Source organism: Pyxicephalus adspersus, chromosome 2, assembly GCF_032062135.1.
Source record: "Pyxicephalus adspersus chromosome 2, UCB_Pads_2.0, whole genome shotgun sequence".
Taxonomy (NCBI): Eukaryota; Metazoa; Chordata; class Amphibia; order Anura; family Pyxicephalidae; genus Pyxicephalus; species Pyxicephalus adspersus.
Genome location: NC_092859.1, coordinates 113,358,293 through 113,380,916, shown reverse-complemented (window position 1 = coordinate 113,380,916; position 22,624 = coordinate 113,358,293). Strand labels below are relative to the sequence as shown.

General features: G+C 37.0%; 1 protein-coding gene across 2 annotated transcripts; it reads right to left on the bottom strand.

Moving 5' to 3' along the window:
• Positions 1–826: 826 nt before the first annotated feature.
• LOC140324219 (uncharacterized) lies at positions 827–22,416 on the bottom strand. Of its 2 annotated transcripts, none has more exons than XM_072401902.1 (11): positions 22,280–22,416; positions 20,089–20,139; positions 19,887–19,992; positions 19,467–19,534; positions 17,104–17,179; positions 12,333–12,677; positions 9,258–9,407; positions 8,323–8,352; positions 4,019–5,573; positions 2,102–2,188; positions 827–1,063 (listed from the first exon to the last, which is right to left on the bottom strand). In XM_072401902.1, exons 3-11 carry the CDS (start codon positions 19,894–19,896, stop codon positions 874–876), a joined length of 2,511 nt encoding a protein of 836 aa, XP_072258003.1. In that variant the 5' UTR covers positions 19,897–19,992; positions 20,089–20,139; positions 22,280–22,416; the 3' UTR covers positions 827–873. The 2 variants fall into 2 exon arrangements, with proteins under 2 accessions (XP_072258003.1, XP_072258004.1); XM_072401903.1 differs by lacking the exon at positions 22,280–22,416 and adding an exon at positions 20,766–20,785.
• Positions 22,417–22,624: the final 208 nt, after the last annotated feature.

Here is a 22,624-nt window from a genome sequence, read left to right as displayed (position 1 = left end):
GTTGAATTATGGGAGTCCTGCACTATGAACGTTATTTTGAGGGGCTTTCTCAAGCCCCACAGGTAAAGGACATCTGCATTTAATTTATCCTATTATTTATCAATAATGTTGCACCCTTGTTTGGAAAAATTCAGTTGGACATTTTTGATAAAAAAACATTTTTTTTTTGATAAATTACATGGTCTTTTATTATTTTTTATAATAATGATTTATAATTATGTATTATATTATAATTTACGATTATAATATAATAAATAAATATAACTAATATACCCGGGAGTTAATCCTAAGAATTACAGGGCCACAATATAAACAAAAATTTCTATGCAAAAAAAAAATAGGATCACTTTTTGCATCAAAAAACTGACAGAATTAGAACGCTAGGGGGGGGTATGGTGTTGAGCTGAACCTTGTATATACTCACCTGTCCCTGTTCTGTCATGGGCCTGCCATCTTTCTTCTTCTTTTCCTGATTCCAATCTTGATTGGCCAGAACGATATGATGTACCTCAGCCTCAGCACCCTTAGGGGAAGGGGGGATGTGCCAGGTATTCTGGCAATGATTCATTGAATGTCAAATTTACTGTTTTATTAAAGACCTCTGATTGCTAAATTCATGTTCATACATATCTAATTGTCTATACCTCATCCTTATATCATTGGCAAATGCCCGCAAAAGCCGTTAAGCAATCAAGCAGAATATGTGTTTTCCTTTTTTTTTCCACCACTTATCTGAATTAAACATAACTCTTGAAATATGTCAGTTTTTTTTTACATTTCAAAACCACTTTTTTGTGGAAGCATCAAAGAATAGAGAAGATGAGGATCTAAGTAATATAAAAAGTGTATTTAAAATAAGAAAAAGGTATTCTCTTAATAAAATATAATGACATACTGTAGCTCCTTAAGGGAATTATTCTTTAGCAAATATTCATCCATCCCCATAGTGCCTTCATCTCCAATATTGTTGTCATACAGATAAAGACTTTTCAGGCTTGTGTTGTGTTCCAGAGCTTTCCAGAGAGCCTGTGCACCATGTGGACCAAGGTCATTGCTTCCCAAGCTGTACAAATCCAACATAAGGCATGCTTTGTTAGTGTAAACTGCACTATTACATAATTTACAGGCACACCATAAAAAATGCTACTACACAAAAAAATGATATATGTTTTACAATAAAATATTCATTTTTATAAATGAGAGATATTCTATATAGAATGAAATCTGGAAATATTTATTAGATTCAACATATAATGTGCTGTTCAGTATGAGCTATTGTATCACTAAATTCTTTATTTTATAAACACAAATTTTATTTGTGAACACTGTGCATATTTATTTAAGTTATTTATTTAAATGTAATTTTAGTTTCATTATTTATTATACCCGCTTTTTTACTGCTATTTGAGAGAGGTCAAGGAAGGACATTTTTTTGTCAATGTTGATTCCATAGGCTAAACACATGCTGTACCCCCTCCCCTTAATGCTACTGCCAGACAAAAATGACACTACTTACAGTATATTTAGAGCCGAGCAATATTGCACCAAAACACTTGTAAAAGCCCAACTTCAACTTCCTTTTTTAAATATTATATAAAAAATAATAATAAAATAATTGGTCCTTCTGGTCTGTGTTTATTTTGTAAATGCACTGTCTACCCTTTCCTCCAGCATGGCTGGAGAAAGTGGGTGAGAAAGGAAAAGAGGGAGCTTTAAAAATTAAATTAGACATTATGTATCCAATTCACAAATTACTTTATTGTCATTGGCGGAGCCCTGCATTTAGGAATGCTATTTTCTATTCCAAATGGTGGTAAACTAGTCTCCGAACAGTTGTGCACTAGCACATCTATTACTAAAAACAGAAATAGGTAAGAAAAAGGAAAGGGAAAGGTTTGGGGGGTTTAGCAAGTATTCATACCACTGTTAGGATCCCCTTATGAATTCTGGGAAAACCATGTAAAATAAAAGCGTAATAAAAACCGAAAAGTAGGTGACCTGCTCTTGTTTCATGCAATGTCTGCATGTCTCCAAAACTAATTAAGTTAAAACTACACCTGTAGTTTAAAAGGAAAGCAAGTAAAATAAAAATATTACTTACGCAAGCTTTTCGATAAGACACTGAGGTTCTTGTAGTAGTTTCCCCAAAAAAGTTCCTGTGTTTTCAGTCAGTCTATTTGAGCTAAGCCTAAATTAATACCAAAAACTGCATTATTTTTCAACTAGGAACATGCACATTTCAGATAACATGTAAAATAAACCATCATTAAAAATGTTCATTCATCTTAGTGTGTTATTTATTTCAACCATTTATTTAATGAGTTGCAAATCCTAACACCATCTACCTACCAAGGTATCTTCAGCTTTTCTTTAGTATTTATATTATACTGAAAATGCCAAGAAACTGACAGTAGGTTAAAAAATAAAAAAAATATATTTTTTGTATTCTGTAGTATGTCTTTGGGTAACTCGGGTGGCAAGATCACTGCTACTGAATTCACAGATCTGTACAAATGCACAGAATATAAAACAGAAAAAAGGCAAGTCTTAGAAAAGAAAGAAGAAATGTCTAAGACTACAAGAAAAAAGGTAAAGTGCCAGCAACCATAGGGGAAATTTCAGCTTCATAGTATTCATCATTTAGAGGCCGTCAGAAGATTACCTAAATGACCCTTTCTCAGCAGAAATATGAATTATCTTAATTTTCAGCAGAAGTGTTAAATGATAACGTTAGTTCTGAACAAACAAAGATTTCAAAACATATGCTTGGGGTGTAGAAACAATATGGGTTTAACAAAATAAATTTATAAATATATATTCTATTGCTGAGTTTCTATGTGGGGGGAGCCTCACATAATATGTTGTACTTATTACACTTATGTACATTTCTTAAATGATAGTTACTAGTAGTTCAATTAAGTTGAGCTGAATGTGACTACTAGCTATACGATGACCTGGATAAATGAAAAGCTTCAGTGAATAAACCTTCAGAAGGCCAGACAACATAGCTGAGTCAGTGACCTCACTTTTCCTTATTGCAGGTAAACAATACAGTTTGGTCACATCTATTTGTGTACTTATCTCATTTTTCTCATCTCTTTCCTCTTGTATGTATAATTGAAGCAATAAAGCTATGATTGTCCCAGTGGTGCAAAAACCATCAGGAGATAAACAGAGGCTGATTCCAAACCATATTCGGGTATTTATGCTAGTTCCATGTAAAATACATTTAATGCCTTTTGCTCATGGACATGCAATTGGTTTGAGTGGCACACACTTGGATTCGGTGTTGTTGCTTTTTATATATCCAAATCTTTGAATTCGGTTTTAATGCAGGCTCAACTTTAGCAGCCTGACATTATTAGTGGTATTTCTACAATTTCTCACAAACAGCATTGCAGCATGAAAGCCAAGATTCCGCAGCTCATGGAAAGTGTGCTTTTCAATGGGTATATATACAGGGTCATTAATGGCTTGGCATCATATGTTTTTATCTTATGCACTGTTTTTAGATAGTTGGACTATAATGGGACAATATGCTGACATTTAGCAATGTATCTTCATCTCTGAATAGACATGAGCTTTAGTGTATTAGATAAGCACATGGTTCTAATATATGCTCTTAAATGAAGCAGGACCATCTAACCAGTAACCACATCCAAAAACGTATCTATTGTATAAAACATTTAATTTTGTAAAAAACTAAATTTAACAAAAAGTTTGCTTAGCCATGTTTAGGAATTGTCAGCCCCGGTGATTTAGTATAGCACAACTCAAGAGCCATTATGTTTATTCATCAGTATAGTGTGGAGTTTAGGCAGCCCACAATATCTTTTAGTAGCCCAAATGTGCTCAGGGACTTAATTTCTTTTAAAATATTGCTATTAAGCCAACATTCACCTGTTATAGAGTCATTTCGATAAATGGACACATATAGTATTACATATTCTCTAAAAAGCAGGATAGTTTTCACATTTCTTACAATGCATGACTTGACAAAGTCAACACAAAAACTTACAAGACATAATTTGTGTTCTTGATGATATTTTTCAGCTGTTCCACATATTTGTCTGTTAGAGAGCATAACCTCAGATCCAACTTCTGCAGCCTTGCATCTATCAAGCAGTACACCAGGGCTCGGATGTCTAAGGGATTCAGTGGTATGTTCAGAAGAGAGAAATGATCAATGGAAGAAAATTCCTTGGTTACAAATTCATCATGCAGCTCAAAAACACAGTGAACAACTGCAAGCTTTTCATAGTTCTCATTGTGATCCTTCAGCCTATTCTTGAAATAGTCACTGAGCATTTTGCGTAGATTATCATCCATGTTTGGAGTTTTGTAACATAGGCTGTCATAATTTGGATAAGGCAGAAGTCTCATAAAGAACCTTATGAAATTATAGTACTTTGTGTTGTGCTCATTGGTAACAGGGCAGAGCAATGAACAGGTGTGTTTTCCTCCAAAGAGCCAGAAGTCTAAGCATTCTATTAAACTCTCTGTCATTTTTGGTTGCCATACGCAATGCAGGGCAGCTAACATATCTCTCAAGATAACACACTGATATTTTAGATTTGTGCAGCTGAAAAAGTTCAGAAAATCCCCCCATAGCTTTGTGGACTCTGGATTATTTTTCTTTGCTTTTACAAAGTTGTGATATGATTCCTCCACCAGTTGTAGAATTTCTGTCCCAGAACCATAACCATGGAGTTGTTTTAAATATTGTTGAAGAAAACAAAAGATTAACATCTCATAAGGACTGGTGAAATTATGTAACTTTTCATCAGAACTGTTGAGATTACACATCATTAAAACAAAAGCGGGATTGTTGGAAATACGTTTTACACTTTTATACGTATCATCTGATGATGATTTGCCAGCCGTGACATAGACATTGCTTGCTTCATCCTCATTAAACTCTTGAAGTATAAATGTAGACATGCTGTCTTTATGCAGTTTGTTGACTGGCGAGTCACGGCGAGAAACAATTAAAATGTTGGTTTCAGGAAGCAATTTTTCATTAATTATGTCTTTTATTAAGGCTTCTAATTGCAAAGTATTATCAGTATCCAGGTTATTTTCTTTCTCAAAAGGCAGATCAGTTCCAGTATTGACTGCATAACACACAAGGTCATCAAGATCATCAAGAATGAGCAAAACATCAGACATGTGAATAACTTCAGAAAGTTTATTGAATTTTTCTTCCACAATATCTTCCACCCTTGTTATTTCATTTTTCCTGTTTATTTTCCTGCCAGACACATAGATAATGCATTGATACAGTGGACTTCCTGTATTTACCCATTCCTCCTCTAGCCATTTGCAGAAATAACTTTTCCCTGTCCCAGCATCACCAACAAGATGCATTCTTTTTGACATAAGATGTTTGTTTGCTGTTGTGAATAGCTTTTTCACGTTTATCATTTTTTGATTGTCTCCAAAGCTGACATCGTCTGAGTGAGATGTAATATAAAGACTTCCTTCCACAACAATTAGCTGCCTTTCAAAAATGTCTTCATATTTACGCTTATTCGTATTCGATTTCATGTATTCTTTGTACTTTATTATTGGGTCTAAAAAGCAAAAAGGAAACAGGTAAACTACATAATAGGTGAGTTAGTACTTCTTAAGCAAAGAGCTTTGAGTACACTGTCTAACTTGGTTTTCACAGCATAAAGCACCTTTGTACTAAAGCAGTGCTGTCACTACTATCTAAGAAGATATGGTGTTTTCAAACACAATTCAAGAAACAGCCTCACAGCTATATATACATATTTTTATATATATATACACACACACACAGTTGTAAATTGAATGAGAAAATGAAAGTACACCCTCTAAAACAACATATGACAAATGTCATTATTTACCAATGCAGCCTTTTGTATACGGGGGCGGAGTTTGCTTCATGACGGAGTGAGCGGTGTGCAGCTGGCTCTCCTGCTGTGTACCTGACATGGATGGTGGGGGCGTTCATCGGCATTGGGTGGCTGTGAGTGGGGAGATTTGAAGGAATGATGGGGAGGAAGGCGTTAAAGGTGCAGGACGGGGTGCCGGAGACGCTGGAGATAGGAAGTTTCTTTCCACGCTTTCCTGCGAGGCCAACAGCAGCACAGCTGTGCGAGGGAAAGCTGTCAGCATGGGCAGCTTAGTGATTATCTTAACAGGGAAAAGAAGTTCCATAGGAAATCAGAGCCCAACAAAGGAGATGGCACAGAGGTAGCCTGAAATTGGGAATTGTGATAGGCAAAAGGGAAATAGGGATGTAACAGTTCAGGCTTCTGAATTTGAAGTACAGGTTGACAATCAAAAAGATGGATTTTTTTAAAATTCACACTCGGAAATACTGCCAGGGGGGTTATTGCACTAATTATTAAATGCGAACATGGACATACTTTTCTGCAGGCCAATATTTCTGTATTAAAAATCATTTTTTTTAGATGTGGTTTATTCCTAAATCATATAGAAATTAAAAATGACTTAAATCTTTGCTGTGCTTATGAAAGAATACTTGCTATCAGGAATGATAAGTACACAAAGTTTTGTATAACTGGAATCTATGGTTTAAACCAGGGGTGCCTACAATTTTTTGACTCGCAAACAACCAAGTCAAAATATTTCAACAATAAAAATTGTAAACATATATTTATTTATATATACCGAGTATACTTTTTATTTAAAATATATATTTTTTACCTTGCATAACAGCATGAACCTGTATGGCACAATACAATTCTGTACATTTTTGGCCATTACCTTACTCCGATGACGTCTTAAACTGAATGGAATCAGCCAAAATTGCATAGTCCGGACAGTAGTTCCTGGTAGCCAGCCTCAAACAGACTTCCAAATGATCATCAGTCATAGTGGAATGGTATTTGGACCTAATAACTCCTGTGCACTTTAAAGTTTATTTTGAAAGGCAGGGCTCTGCGATCTACTCACGTTGCCTTTGCGATCTACTGTTAGATATTGCTAAGGAAACATGGGAAAGTGAAAGTTCCCCTCAAAGTAGTGTCAATGAGCATGTGGCACAAATGCAGGACAGAATTGCGCAGATAATGCCCTTGGTTAAAGCGTATCTGGCCCAAGCGCAGTTGGCACAGCAGAGAATTTATAATCGGGGTGCACGTATCCGTTCTTTTGCCCTTGGGGATAGAGTTTTAGTACTAGTTCCCATGGTGGAAAGTAAGTTCCTAGCCTATTGGCAGGGCCCCTATGAGGTCATGGAAAAACTTAGTGACGCAAACTATAACATTACCCAACCTGGTAGGCTGAAACCAGAGCAAATTTATCATGTGAATTTGTTCAAACCATGGAAAGAAAGGGAAGCATTAACGGTGAGGACCACAGAGCTACCCGCTCAGTCTGACTCTGTATTTCCAGAAGTCTGGATACCAAACACTTTGTCAAAGAGTCAGCAACAGGAAGCAAGAGATTTTGTGCTCCAAAAAAGGGATATGTTCTTCAACTTGCCTGGACGAACATCCATGGCTACACATGATATTATCACCCCTCCAGGTGAAAGGGTAAGGTTGAAACCCTACCGGATTCCTGAAGCTTGATGAGAGCTAATACGTCAGGAAGTTAAAAAAAAGCTTGAAATGGGGGTTATAGAGGAGCCCAAGAGCGATTGGTCGAGCCCAATTGTGTTAGTCTCCTGGAGAGCTGGAGATTCTGCAATGATTACCGTAAACTGAATCAGTTCACAAAGTTTGATACCTATCCTATGCCCCGGATATATGAGTTGACTGATCGGTTGGGGAATGCTAGATACATTAACAAAAAGGATATTGGCAGATCCCCCTGTCCGAGTCAGCTAAGGAGAATACTGTTTTTGTGACCCCTGACGGAGCATTCAAGTACCAAAATTTGCCCTTAGGGTTACAGAATCCTTCAGCTACGTTCCAGCGGGTGATGGATAAGGTACTCCGACCCCATCAAAAATATGCTGTGGCCTACCTGGATGATGTAATTATTCATAGTGCCTTGCATTTAGTAAAAGTTCAGGCAGTGCTAAACGCGATGAGGAAAGCAGGGTTTGTCGCGAACCCTAAAAAATGTGCTATTGGGCTTTTGGACTTCTTGTGAGACTTGCTATGATGTTTCAACTATGTATTTATACTCATATGTTTATGAAGCAGTGGATGTATGTCTGTATATTGTAATATAGGGACACAGTGGTTCCCATTCTGGGGCACTGCAAAAATTAATGTATTCTACTTTACTTTTAAATAAGATGTACCAATAAAATGTTTTAGGAGTTTTATATATGCCCTTAAAGTCCTGTTTCTCTGTACATATCAATTTAGCATCTCTTACCTGGCGTATCTTTAATTAAGAACTCGTTCTCTGAAAAAAAAAACACAATAATAATATTATCATTGAGGGTGTAACTATAAATGACTGCAGCCAAATGTAACATTTTTCATTGCTTTTAATTGCTCCTTACACAGAAAAATAGGATAAAGCTATCTTACTAATGTGCATTTATTTCACATAGGTCACATATTTCTGGTTCAAAAAAGAAAATAGTAGCATGGTAGCAGGTAGCAGCAGGTTTACACCTGTTTTACACCTAGCAGAAGGTGCAGCTCTGGAACATACAAATGTCTGAGTCTTTTCAATCTACTGCACACAGTGAAATACGATGTAAAATGTAAATGTGCTGCTCTTGTAATGATATGGACAGTGTTGCCATCTGCTGACTGCAACATTTACAATATTACAAGTATAAGTATGAGTGGCCAAATGAATCAAATGTCACCTCACTGTTAAACAATACAAAGTATGATTTATATGATGTCATATTAATGTAGATGATTAAGAAGTGAAGAAAACAACCTGTGACATTTATCTATCATACTTGAAAGAGTTGATGCTATCTTTGGGACTTTTTTTATAATTTGCAAGAAATTGATCCTGTTCTTGCCAACTTCGTTTTTGTCACTAACTGGCTATTGAGCTAATTGTCTAGGTCTTTCTAATTTCAATGACAGTAATTGATTCCCCATCACAGAATGTTTCAAGGAATGTCAGACTCACAGTTTTATAAAACGACCCCTATTAAACCTTCTGCATTAATTGATGGCTAACATGGAAAAATACTCCACTACAGAATGGCAATGATTAGATCACAAAAGGAATTATATCACTTATTTTTGGAGTGCAGAGCTTATATTTTTCATATTTGCACTTAGGAGGCAGTCTTGTCATTTAACCAATAGAAAATGTTAATATATAACATTTTATGGTACCTGTATCTGGTGGTCCACATTTCCTTTTCGAACTCTTGTAATGCCGTACTACCAGTACTGCTCCCAATACCAATATTACCATTACTATCGTCGGTGCTGTAACCAATATCCATTTTGTATCACTCATTTTAGATGTATCTGAAACTGCATCTAAAAGTAAAATTAGAAAGATGATTGGTCTAATATAAACAGGGAAGGAGAGAGTGCACTCCCTGTACATTCCTCAATATTTTATTGAATAATTAATTTGAAATAGTTCTGTAGTCATTTTTTTTATTTGCATACATTCTGCCAAAAGCCAACACACTGCTTGCATCAAGGTTTTCAATAAGTGCTGAGGCATGGTGTTGTGATATATTAGAAAGTTATGTACAGGACCCTAATGACCCTTACTACCAGCCATGATCTATGTGCCTTCCATATAAAAGCATAGAGAGACTGTGATGATATAACTGGGTTGAAAACAGTGGTCGCCAACCTCTTAGATGTCAGAGACCAATAATTTCACTGACTCCGTATCGTGCATGCGTGGGGAGCTGTGTGTCACTTAAAGGAGAAGAAACTTCCCCTATAGTGACGTCATGATGCCAGAACCCTCTCACTCTCCCATCGGGAGAATGGGCAGGTTGTGTCCACGGCTCTAAGCCTGTGATCCGTACAGGAGACATGGTCGGCAGCTCTGGCCGGTGCACCCTCCCAGCAGTATCCTTCCCCTGACCCCCAGTGGAAAAGGACCGGCCAGAGCCATGGAGCACCAAATTTGCTTGCAGACCACCGGTTGGCAACCGCTGGCCAAAAAAAGGATATGCAATCAAAACAGAAAGGCTTTATTTAAATATGTAATTAGCATGTTGGGTGGTGATGGCAAACTATATGCATATTGAAAATTAGCTTTGGAGTGAACACTCCAAAAATGTAAACATTTGCAATATTTTAGGAAACATTTAAAAATGGTAATCAAGCAGTACCCTGAATAACATAACGTCTGCCTTGCCTTGCTCTTGAAAAATATACAGTGCAGTACAGTACTTTTTGGTATGTAAAGATGTGTTGGACACCCCTGTGCCTACAAGAGTATTTGTTAGTTGATTATTCAAATGTGAGATCTAAAGCACTGCTGCCTCTGACTACTAGTCTCAGACAATTGTGTGATGTTGATGCTCACTGTTCACCTTGTGACATTACAAAGCAAAACTCTGCTGTGCCAAGATAGTTGCCTCCAACAAGGGACAGATCAAGGCATGGTAAATTAGTAATGGGAAAAGGTTAGTTGAAGGAAGACCACAAGCAAGTAATGATTTGTGTGCCGTATGTTGCTTTTTTGGGCACAGCTGAGCTGAACATGGAGTTCAGTTCCTTTTTCACATACAACCCTTTGTCCAACATATGTTTTGTCCCGCTAGAATTAACAGTAATGTGGAAAACACAGCATCTTGTATGTAAAAGTAAAGCCTCAATAATACTGTACACATATAGTGGTTTCTCTTCAAATCAAATTCACATACAAAAAAAAATCACAACTGTATCCAGGATAAGCTGACATACAGTAATATTTTGCTGAACAAAAATTTGATCATAGACAAGAAGTAACAGAAAGTTTGAAAATAAAATAGGGTTAAAGAGCACTTCAGCAGGGTGTTCCTGATGGGCAAACATGTAAAAATAACCATGCTGATTTCCAATTATTAGATTTAGGAGATATATAAGTGATATTTTGTCTGTCTGAGGATGAAAACTTTAAGACATTGTTCCCAGAGATAAAGTTCTCAATGTTTTGACCAGTTTGTGTGTCCAGACTAAGTGGAATATTAAGTGAAATATGTCCTTTCAGAAGGACTAATAGACAAATGTGGAACTCCTAAACTATATTTGACAAACATGCAGAAGATTATTAATAGAACAACATAATTTTATGTTAATTAGGTTACCACTTCATGTAGGCTGCTTTTATTAATATGTAGGCATTCACTTCTAACAGGACACATACAGTATATACTGAAGCTAAAGATCTTGACACTAAAGACCTTTTCCTTGACGCTACCACTATGTCTAATACTGGCAGCTATTCTTTTTCTGAAATTTTTTTTTCGTTATTAAATAAATTATTACTCATGTGCTGCCCTACACAAAGGCTGCAGACCAATAGGGTGATCAGGATCAGAATTTAAGTCAAAAATGCCTTTAAAGAAACAGGATCACTATATTGAGTTTTTTCTGCATCATTTAAATGTTGAGAGTTATCACAGACATGTTGGCAAAAATAAAGTCAAAGTTAGAATGAAGCAACTTTGCAATCCATTTTAAAAATTATTCCCTGAGTTAGACGTACTAAGTCCTTTTGTATTTGAATTACCGTATTTTTCGGACCATAAGATGCACTTTTTTCCCCCAAAAGTGGGGGAAAATGGGGGTGCGTCCTATGCTCTGAATACCCTCCCACGCTTCCAAGGGGGGCTTGCAGTTCCATCTAGCCTGGCATCCCCCCTGCAGCATGGCCCCTTCGTTCCGCAGCCTTCCCCTGCGCGGTTTAGGGAAAACATAAAGCTGTCTACCCCTACCTTATCCTATCGATCACAGAGCCCTGCCTTCCCCCTCCCTGTGTTTATCAGCAGCTCATGTCTATATAGATGCTGGGGAAGTGTGATGTGTAGCAATGTATGGAACAAATAATCCCCAAACAATAAAGTATATATTTTATTAAATATTTATTTATACAATTTGGTTCAGAATATTATTTTCCTGTTTTCCCCCTCTAAAACCTGGGTGTGTCTTATGATCAGGTGTGTCTTATGGTCCGAAAAATACGGTAACTTTAAATTGCTGCTTTAACTTCAAAGGCTATACTAATTAGGTAAATCTTACCTTTCCATATGCTTTAGGAATAGCAGTAATTAAAGACCAAAGATATCTATTTATAAAACAGTGAATCTGACATTCTCTGATTGCCATTTAGAATACATGACCTAAAAATTCCCTAGAAAATTGATGAATATCAGAAAAACTGATTTATAAATAGACCACTAAATATTAGGAATTTGCAACAGCCTAATTATATCTTAAAATGGAAAATCTTACCAACAACTGTAAGGTTAATATATTGAGTGAGATATCCACTGGACTGTTGTAGAATGACATTGCAGATGTAAATGCCAGCATCTGAATTAGTAAGGTTCTTTAGAAGTAGAGATGCATTTCCTTTAGGCAGTGATTCAAAGAAAATCTGGGTTCGCCCTTGATAATGCTTCTCCTGATACTCAGGCTGACTAGAACTATGATAAAATGAATGCACCAAAGCATCATTTTCGTGTCTCTGCCAGTTCACCACTAGTAAACTGTAATCAAATTCATCCTTGTAGATTACAACACACGGCAAGAGTACGTCACTGTGCAGTTCACCTTTAATATCGAGGCAGTGAGAACCTGAAAATAAAAAGTACATTATTTAAAAAAAAAAACATTTTTCTTAATTATTTGTTTAAAAAAAAGTAATTAAGGTAGCGTAATGTCCTCCTGCACATTTTTGTGATCAATGTGCCTTCTGCAAGAAGATAAACACAGCTGCTTGTTTGCAACCTTTTCTTCAATGTGCATCTTCGAGTTTAGGTTTAGTTATATTTTAACTGCATCTACATTATATGAAAGCTCCCCTTATTTCCCAGTTCTGTTCCTTCCCTTCTACACAGTCTTATTCTACTTGTCAAAAAACACACATTCCTTCTAGTGTAATCTAAATAATAAATTACTGCAAATTCACACAGGTTAGTAAGAATAAAATTAACTGAACACGTTGTGCATTTATCCCCTGTAATTCTTAGGATTAACTCCCGGGTATAATAATTATCTTTATTTATTATATTATAATCATAAATTATAATATAATACATAATTAAAAATCATAATTAAAAAAAATAATGAAATAATAGACCACAACAATGTAATTTATCCAAAAAAAATAATTTATCAAAAATTATCACTGAAATTTTCCAAACAAGGGTGCAATATTATTGATAATAATATAAATTAAATGCAGATTTTAGAATAAAAATATATTCACATTTTTAGTAGACATCCCAGGTGTGGTACATTTTGAAGCAGGGTACTGCACAAAGTCCAACATCACAGTCCGGACAGTAGAACCTGGTTTCTTTGTGTTTCTTCCTTCCTCTGTCATCTGTCTTTCAGCAGCAAACCACGCACATCCTTGTAGTAGCTGCCTTTTTCTGGGTTGGTGGGATGTATTCAATGAAGTGATGACCGGTCAGGCGTTCTTGGTTGACAACGGTGGAAGCACGACACCCAGGTCTATTCATAGCCACTAATGGTGTTTGGCGGTTCTTGACTATGGACTCGGAAACTTGCAAAATGGAGTTTGAATGATTCACGGGCATCTATTTTTTTTGTACAGAATGTAGGCATTCCATAGGCACTGCTCAACAAGATGCCTGAAAATCTTCTTGTAGTACTTCCTTTGCTGTTTCCTCATCGCTGGGTAGAATGTCATGGCTTGGTCAGCTCTGTCAACACCTACCATAGTGTTGTTGTAGTCAATCACCACCCATGCCTTCAACATCTTTCCCACGTTTTGTGTGTACCAGAACAGTGGAGGCATCATGGACAGTACTTATCAGGCACACATCTTTCTTGTCACGCCATCTCGGGGCCATCATCTTGCCTTTTTGCCAGGCAACAATTTCTCCTGTCTTCAGCTTCCCTTTTGCAAACGCAGATGCCTTTTTCCTTAGGCATCTGTTCTGTGTTGCAGAAGGAACTCATAAAGCTCAGGAGAGGTGTAGAAATCGTCAGTTATGACACAATAGCCCTGATCTAGCAATGGCTCAATGGGGGATAGCACTGAAGATGTTGCCAATCCATAATGGCTGTATCTGGGGTTGAACTGTGTCCCTTTTCCAGTGTACAGTACTGTATTCCAAATGTAGCCAGATGAGCATTCGCACAGCATATACGTTTTCATGACAAATCATGCCCTCTTTGATGCAATGTACTGCACCCAGCTGTGCACATAGGTTTGCTGGAAATTTTGTAGAATCATCTGAGACACTTCCCAAATTGTCTTCAGTTTTGGTGCAGGATGGGTAGTCTCATCAAATTCATTGTTTGCGAAGAGCAGGTACTTCATGATGAGGGAAAAGCGGTATTCTGGCATGACTGTGCCAAAGAATGGAGTGGCAATAATTTTATTCTTGGACCAGTACCATTTCTGCATGGGTTTGCCCACAACTCCCTGCAGGATCACCAAGCCCAAAAACAGCCAAATGTAATCCTTGGTTACAGGTTCCCACTTTCTGCTTATTGCAAACCTCAGGTGTGGAGCACCTTGTTGTTGTCCATCGTACCTGCGTACCGATTCGTCGCATTCAGCCTCAATTTTCATCCCAGGTTGCTGCTTTCAAATTTCTCCAAAACAGCGCTTGCACCAGCGAGATGCCTTTTGGATGCCATGTGGTCTCCAGCAATCAGTCAGGAACAATCAAGGTCAAAGACAAAGTGATGAAATGATACATTCAGGAAGTGATTTATAAGCCATCCAAAGGTCAGATCAGTATCAGGGCCAATAGTGGGCAAAATGGTGTGTGCTTGGTGCACTAAAATGTATATTTATACTTTTTTTTTGTGTTTTGTAGTGTATTTTACTGTAAAAGTAAAAGTAAAAGCAGATTACATAGTAATTCTGGGGGTGATACCAGTGGGAAATCGCAGCTGGCATCACCCCCAGAATTTACTATTGCTGCTCGGATCTGCAGTTAGATGTAATGCACCATGCAGAAATCCTGCATGGTGCATTGCATCTAACTGCGGATGCGAGCGGCGACGTGGCCGGGCGGCATTTAAAAGCAGATTACTCAGGGGGCTCCGGGGATCGTCCGATCGCTGCTGGAGCGCGGGGGACAGGTAAGAGGGGCTTCCAAAATTAACCCGAGTGTGACTTAGGGTTACCGCTTTTTGCAAGTTTTTTCCACCCGAGTCACACTCGGGATTACCGCTAGGGGGGTTAAGGCTCCCTTGCCTACATTACTGATAAGACCTAAACCCCATTACCTAGTAAAATCTCTTTCCTGGCTGATGGATTAAAGTCTGGAAACCTAGATGAAGAGCTGACTAAGCTTTTCAACATATTAAAATTAGTGAATTGACCTAACTCACCTATGTTAGTGACCCCTGCACGCTAAGCCACTGCCGAGTCTTCTGAATTTCTAGCTCTGGGAGCAAAAATTCTGCCAACCCAAGCCGGCGCTCTTGCCGGTGGAAGATGGACCAGGAACTGAATTATGTTGCTCTCCTATTTTATGAACAGGGGATAGAACAGCCTGCTGAGAAGTTCAAGGTGCACTGCAGCTGTCAGTGAAAACTACTGACACACTATTCTGTGCTGGCCTTTGTACAGCTCATCACCTTGGGGATGACTTCCAGCCTCTGGATTGATATTCTGCAATTCTATGACGCTGAGATGACTTACATGCTGGCCTGCTCTTCTTACTCTGCTGCCCACAAATCCTCTGAGATACTCCCACATCATACCGCTCTGCCTCCTGGCCTGATAAAATTTCTTCCTGCGGGTCATTCACTGCTGCTGTGTCGTAGACATGAGGGGGTGGCCTCTCGCTCTGGGGCTGTACTCCTACAAAGCTGACGCTGCAACGGCACTTCACCACCACTCTTCTCCATCCTGGCTCCCTGTACTTGTACATTTGACCGAGAAGCTTCTCTCTCCAGAAGACACTCTTTTCCTTCTTCTTGACCATCATGGGTGTGCGGCGGGGACTGTTTGACAAAAAAATTACAAGCAGTGCCCACTACACACCCATAATAGTGAGGCACAAATGAATTGTTAGCATCCCATTTCATTAACTTAAAACTCTAGTTCGCTGACAACCCCCTGACCTGATCTAAAATCTAAACTTGCACACTACTTACTGCACTCTTTTTGTATACATTTACAAGTAAAACTGTGTGTTTTCTTAAAGTTAGTTTTTTTTTTTGTGCTGAATTAGTAAACATCTCACATATCCCATACAAAGATCTGTATTACTACAATATATGTTAGATTCTGAGTTTTTCAAGTCGGGAACATTAGCTGTGGGGGCTATTTATGGATCAATGAATATTCACTGAAACATTCTCTGGTAGTGAATATTCCAGGTCTATATGTTTCAGTGGCAGTAATTGATTCTCCAGCAGGGAATATTCACTTTCTGATTGACTGTTTTATAAATTGACCCCTTTTACAATCCTGTTTAAAAAATACATTCCTGGCATATCACTATTTACATTAACAGTACAATTATGTACATTTTATACATCAAATAACAGTACAGCCAAATTAATTTGCTAAGATTTTGTAAGGAAAATGTTAGAATGATCTCATTATTCTGCTGAAAACAGGAGGAAGATTTTCCTCAGCATCATTTGGTCCGGCCATCACACATTTGATTCCTAAAGGGCTATATAAACATTTTGCAAAGTATCCTTTTCAATGAATTTGGTGTACAAGGTGAGCCTTTGCACACTTCAAATATTCATGTTAATAGAATGTACAAGAGAGAAAAAACCCTTTACATGACTGGATTATGGAAATCACATAAATACAGTTTCATCTGAGGCTGAAGCACAGGGCTGATGTCAGCATTTGTGGGAGCAGCCAAGAATAGTAAAGATGAAGGAAATGCAATAAACATTCCTTGTTTTGTTATTAAAAAGTTTTGCTGTATTATTAATAATGTTTTTACAAATTGGGCTTTAAATAGGTCTGAATGTGTTGCACACTGTATTGTTCATTGAATTAGAAATTAAAACACACTCTTTTAGGTTTAAGAAACAAAAGATTTACCTGAAAGCGATGCCAATAAAAGCAGCAGTGGCAACCATGACCTATCCAGGATTGCTAAACTGTTCTTCTTTTCATTCTGAAACATAAAATAACAAAAGGGGAAATAAAAGTATACACTGACTTCAGGTGCAATGTTCAACTATTACAAAGGAAAGACATTGTCTTGTCAAAGTATCCATCCAATGTAAATTGATGGCTTAATATAAACAACCATCATGCAATTGTGTAAGAATTATAAGGTATATGGGGTTCATGATGATAAGATCAATACCAATCTTAACCATAATGAAGAAGACTTTAATGTTTTCAGGAATTTCCCACTTCTACTGTCAGTTCAGGCATAAACTGAAACCAGGTGTCCAAGCGAAGTCCAACTTCTTACAGCCACATATAGGACAAGATATTTCTATAAACAAAGTCCTGATCTAAACCATACCTTAGTACATTGACTAATGGCCGTTAGAGAAACACTAAAAATGTGCAAGGATCCCAGCCCTCAAGGAACGGAGTTGAACACCACTGGATAAGACCAATAAAAAGGCAAATCTCTCCTAGGAATGATAATGCAGGGGACATCTGCCTATGCTTGAACAAGCCAACAACAGTGATCCAGTAATAAGAGTGAAACTTTGCATATATGGTATATGGAGTTCAGCAATAAACAGTGTTATCCTTGTTCAAGCGTCACCTTGGGATTTTAGGCCTGTTTACAATTTGTGACCATGTATGTCCTCATATGAAAGGGCAGAACCTTCAGGGCAGGTTCATACCTGCTTCAGAATTGAGTGATCCTGCACTGCTCCCTGCAGCTGGCACCTTGCCTGGGGAACTGGTAAACACACCACAACCTCACCACCAGTGTAAACAAAACTCTGAACCCTCAATGATAATCTATAAATATAATATTTGTTTTTCTTTGTAAGTAAAAAACCTGCTATACTATTGTGATGACAAATTCTAATATTTGCTTTTTGTATTTAACCAGCTCTTCTTGTACTCCACTGTAAACCCTCCATGGATTTTTTTTTATTTCTGCTAAAGGGCCTTTTAAACATTACATAGCTAATAACATAGCATATATCATACCATCTCTTCAGTACCTTTCCCTGTCTAAAATTACACCAAAATTGTGATTTACAAATAAATAAAAGGCATTTTCAGTTCTGAATTTGTAAACCAGCATTGAAAGTGGAATAAAAGAAATAAAAAAGAATAGCTCAAAATCTAACTGTTGGGTACATTTAAATAACCAATAAAGGGCTTGAAAACAGTTAACCTCTTAACTTAACTGGAATGTTAGGGGAGAATAGAAAAAAATATTAGTTTATCAGTGCTGATTTGGTTTATCTGCAAATTGAAGGTCATTAAAGCGTACCTAAACTCACAATTTTCACTTTACATAAAAGGGTAGACAACCCTTTTATGTTAAGTAAAAATTCTGTTTGTTTTTTAACTTTGTTTTTGGAGAAAAAAGGGTGCAGCACCGCCACCTAATTCTCGATCGTCTAGGCGATCAAGAATGAATGGGAGCACAAAACCTCCCGGTATACTTACGTCAAGCATCCTGGGAGGCTCTTGGGTGCTCCTTTTCGTGAAAAAGGAAAAATTGCCTATTTCATGCATGCACAGTAAGATATGCAATTTTTTTCCCATCTACCTCACCATATCTCACGAATGGGTTGGGTGACGTAGGAAGAAGAACCAGGAAGAGGAGGCGAAGATGGCAGTGCCTGGCACGAAGACCTTTGGACTGATCGACTGCGCTGCAGGAATAAAAGTAAGTGAATTTTTTTGGTTTGGGGGACTTTTGAGTTTAGTTCCTCTTTAAGTTAATTTGTATGTCATCTACACATCTGAATGCATTTGTGATAGGATAACGTATTGTCAGAAAGTCACATTTTTCTCACCAACGTATTTCACAGCTCTGATTTAGAGTGTATGAAGGAGAGTGGCAACAGGGCAGAAGGACTAGACATACCGTACTACACATGCTCTGTATACTTTGATGTTTTGAAGGTTTTTTGTCGTTTGTTGTACATTCAGTATCTTCAAATGATTAAAGTAAATTTGTCCATTTGTCACTGCCACAGATTGACATTGAAGTTGCTTATATTTATGTTTCTTGCACTCATATGTGTGTAAGTTTCAAGAGAATCCTAGATTTCACAGAGATGAGGTGCTGGGTGCCAGGCACTAGTGCTGTCAAGAAATAGGGAGGGTGATACACATCCCCTAATACCTGGAAATACTGGTTTTATTTATTATTTCTTTGGCATGATGAATGAAGCAATGCAAAATGCTTGCCATTTCAATAATGCATCAAATAATATACATGATTTTTTTTCACTCCTTGGCTCACTTACCTTTTCGTTTAATTTGTCTTTTACTGATTTCTCATTTTGTTGGGAATCCATAATTTCACTTTGAAATGCTAAAAAACAGTAATACATAGAAAATGCTTTAATTAGGTAGGATATGCATTCTGTAGATATGTACCAATTTCCCCCTGGGAAAGGGTTGCAATTGTTTCCACTATTAAAAAGGAGGGAAAAAACACACAGGGGTTGAACGTGGAAGTTATGATTAAAACTATAAAACAAATATTTTCACACACATAAAACTAAAAGTCACACTTCAGGTAAATGGTTTATTACTAGGGAGGTAACTCTAAGCAAACAAAAAAAGTCAGGCAACATAACTGAAAAAATAAATGTACAGGAAAATAAGTAATAGGTACAATAATGTGTAAATAACACTTAAAAGCACTAGGAAAACATACTTACGGAATATCATAGAGAATAACGTTTTTTTATTTATTACGTTTTATTGCACCATCATATAAAATAAGCCGATCATTTAGATTTCCATTAACATATCCTTGGGTGGAATCTAAGAGAGAAAGATTTATGTGTATTTGGTATTTTACACTAAAACAGACACAAATAAAATATTAACAAACAAATTAATGAACTTCTAGACACTTACAGCTTGGTTCCCCAGATCCAGTACTCATTCCCTTTTCCACAGAAATGGGTTCTAAGAAACATAAAAAAATCTTTTTTAAATATATCAAATGTATAGTCAGGGCCAGGTCTATTAATGTCAGCCCTTCTGTTGAAAACATACTGTTGATAACAGAGCTTTTTCTTTTTGTCACTTATATAATATTGTTCACATGCTACGGCTCTATGATTCATCTATAGATAATGTGTTCCTGAAGAAGTGGATACAACATGAAACACGTCGGCCTTGGAGATTTTTAAAAATGGATCATGCTGAATGTGTTGAATGTATTTTATGATGGTGTTAATGCACCAATTACAACAAGTGACTTGTGTGGACATGCTCATTTTTGTTTTGTTTTTCTTGTATGACTAAAATATGAGGTTAGTAGCAGAATACAACTTTAAGCAGATATAAAGCGAGAGTTGTGGTCAAAGCCTTCTCCCATAAAAGTCTTATATAAAATTTAGGTTACTTAAAAGTTAAGTTACTTAAGGCAGATTAAGTTACTCAATCTGCTTTAAGTAACTTAAAGCAGATCTATCACATATTTTACTTTATATAAAAGGGTAGATAACTCTTTAATATAAAGTAAAAAATGTGTTTTTTTCATAAACACATTTAAAAAATTTAAAAAAAAATAAGGGGTGGCCCCTCACCTTCTGTCTTTACCTGCCGCAAAAGTAAAGACTGAATGGGCAGCCCAAAGCCTCCTGGGATCCATACGTCACATATCCCAGGAGGCTTCAGGCTGCTCTCAGCATGTGCACAGGCATGTGCTGAGGGGCTTTTCCCCACAATGAAAAAAGTGCTGATCTCACGCAGGAACAAATGTCTCCGAATCTTGCGCCTGCACAATGTGAGACCAAGCAGAACCAGTAAGAAGACTCCAGAAGATGATTTCTTTGTGCCGGAACGAAGAAAAATTCAGGACGACGCATGACCGAATTAAAGCCTAGTGTGAAGGGATCGAGGGCTCTGTGGAAGTAAAGGTAAAAGTAGTGTCATTTTTACATTTCAATGAAAGTTTTGCTTTAATCTTTATTATGCTGATATCATTCCTTTCCTGGGCTTAGGGTACTTCAAATTTTTTTGAAAATAAATATTATATATTATAACTTTGATTTATAAAACAAGACACGCTTTTTTAAACCATTTCCCTGGATACATTTCCACTGCTCCTCCGGTTTAGTTTTTATAAAGGGAATAGTTAGACTTTGTCAAGTAATTTTCAGTCTCATTGCTGGGGAGTTTTCCCATTACAGCGTATGAAGGGAAAGTTGTCAAAACTGTGTGAAAAAATATTTAGGTAGCAAACTTTTTAAATGATTTTAAATTCACTTTGGGGACTTTCCACTGATTTATTGTTGTGTATCAGTTTTGTAGCAGAACAGGAAAACATATTCTAATAGGTGTTTTATATCTCCGTACTGTATCCAAAGAAAATAAAAATCTTTTGGCTCATATATTATAATTAGTATGTGACAGAACATCTGATCATTCCTGCCAAGCTGCTTCCAAGGTCGCTGATGTTTGAAGTGCTGAAATACTAAAAATCTGTTAGGAGGGCGGGAGAGTTCTTTTAAAAACAAGGAAGTCACAGAACTGCTAACAGAGCGAAGTCAGCTTACATAAACATTGATGTGCTGCCAGTAACTAGGCCGAGCGCATATGTAAATACATTGTAAATGTAAATACGTTGGGCTCTCTACACAATAAACTTTATAAACTCCCTGCTATGAGAAGAAGGCATTCCTGGTTACTAAATATAAAGAAATATACAAATGTATACACATATATACACATATATATTTATATATACCCCCTCATATGTACATGTCAGTTGTGTCACTTTAACACTGCTTGTCACAACAATGTCATATTTCTGTCACAAGCTTCTCTTTATAATAATAAGTGACTTTTCTTTGCATTATTTTGGTACAACCAGACAACAATAATTAGACATAAGTTTAGTGAATAAAGAGAAGCTTTAATTGTTCACAGGTTTTAGGTAATAGAATACAAAATGACACAAAATAATAATAAATAATCTTTATTATTAAATGACTGACAAGCATACTGTAACATTCACGACATTCACAACACTCTGCTAACCATCCATATCATCTCTTTCCTTGCACTCTCACCATAACACAATATATTTCTATCTTACCTGTGCACTTATTGTTTGTCTGATATTTAGTGAGCAATACGAGGTTCTTGCAGCCGCCCTGTTTGTGTTCTCTGTGTTATTATGATCTCTAAGTTTTCTTTATTTTCAGTTTCTATTTTACCGAGATAAACAACTTGTAGTATCCATGCTTTCCACAAGATGGCGTCCACATCACAATAGAGGCGCAGCAGTCTGTTAGTGTCCTATAGTCGGCCATATGTCAGATTCGGTGGGTCAGGTGGTGGTGGGTTTATTGCTTTCTCACAGTAACAACTGCGGCCTCTCTGGGAAAGACACCTCATATTAGTGGACTTGGTGGAAGTCAGTTGAATTGTTACACTATAA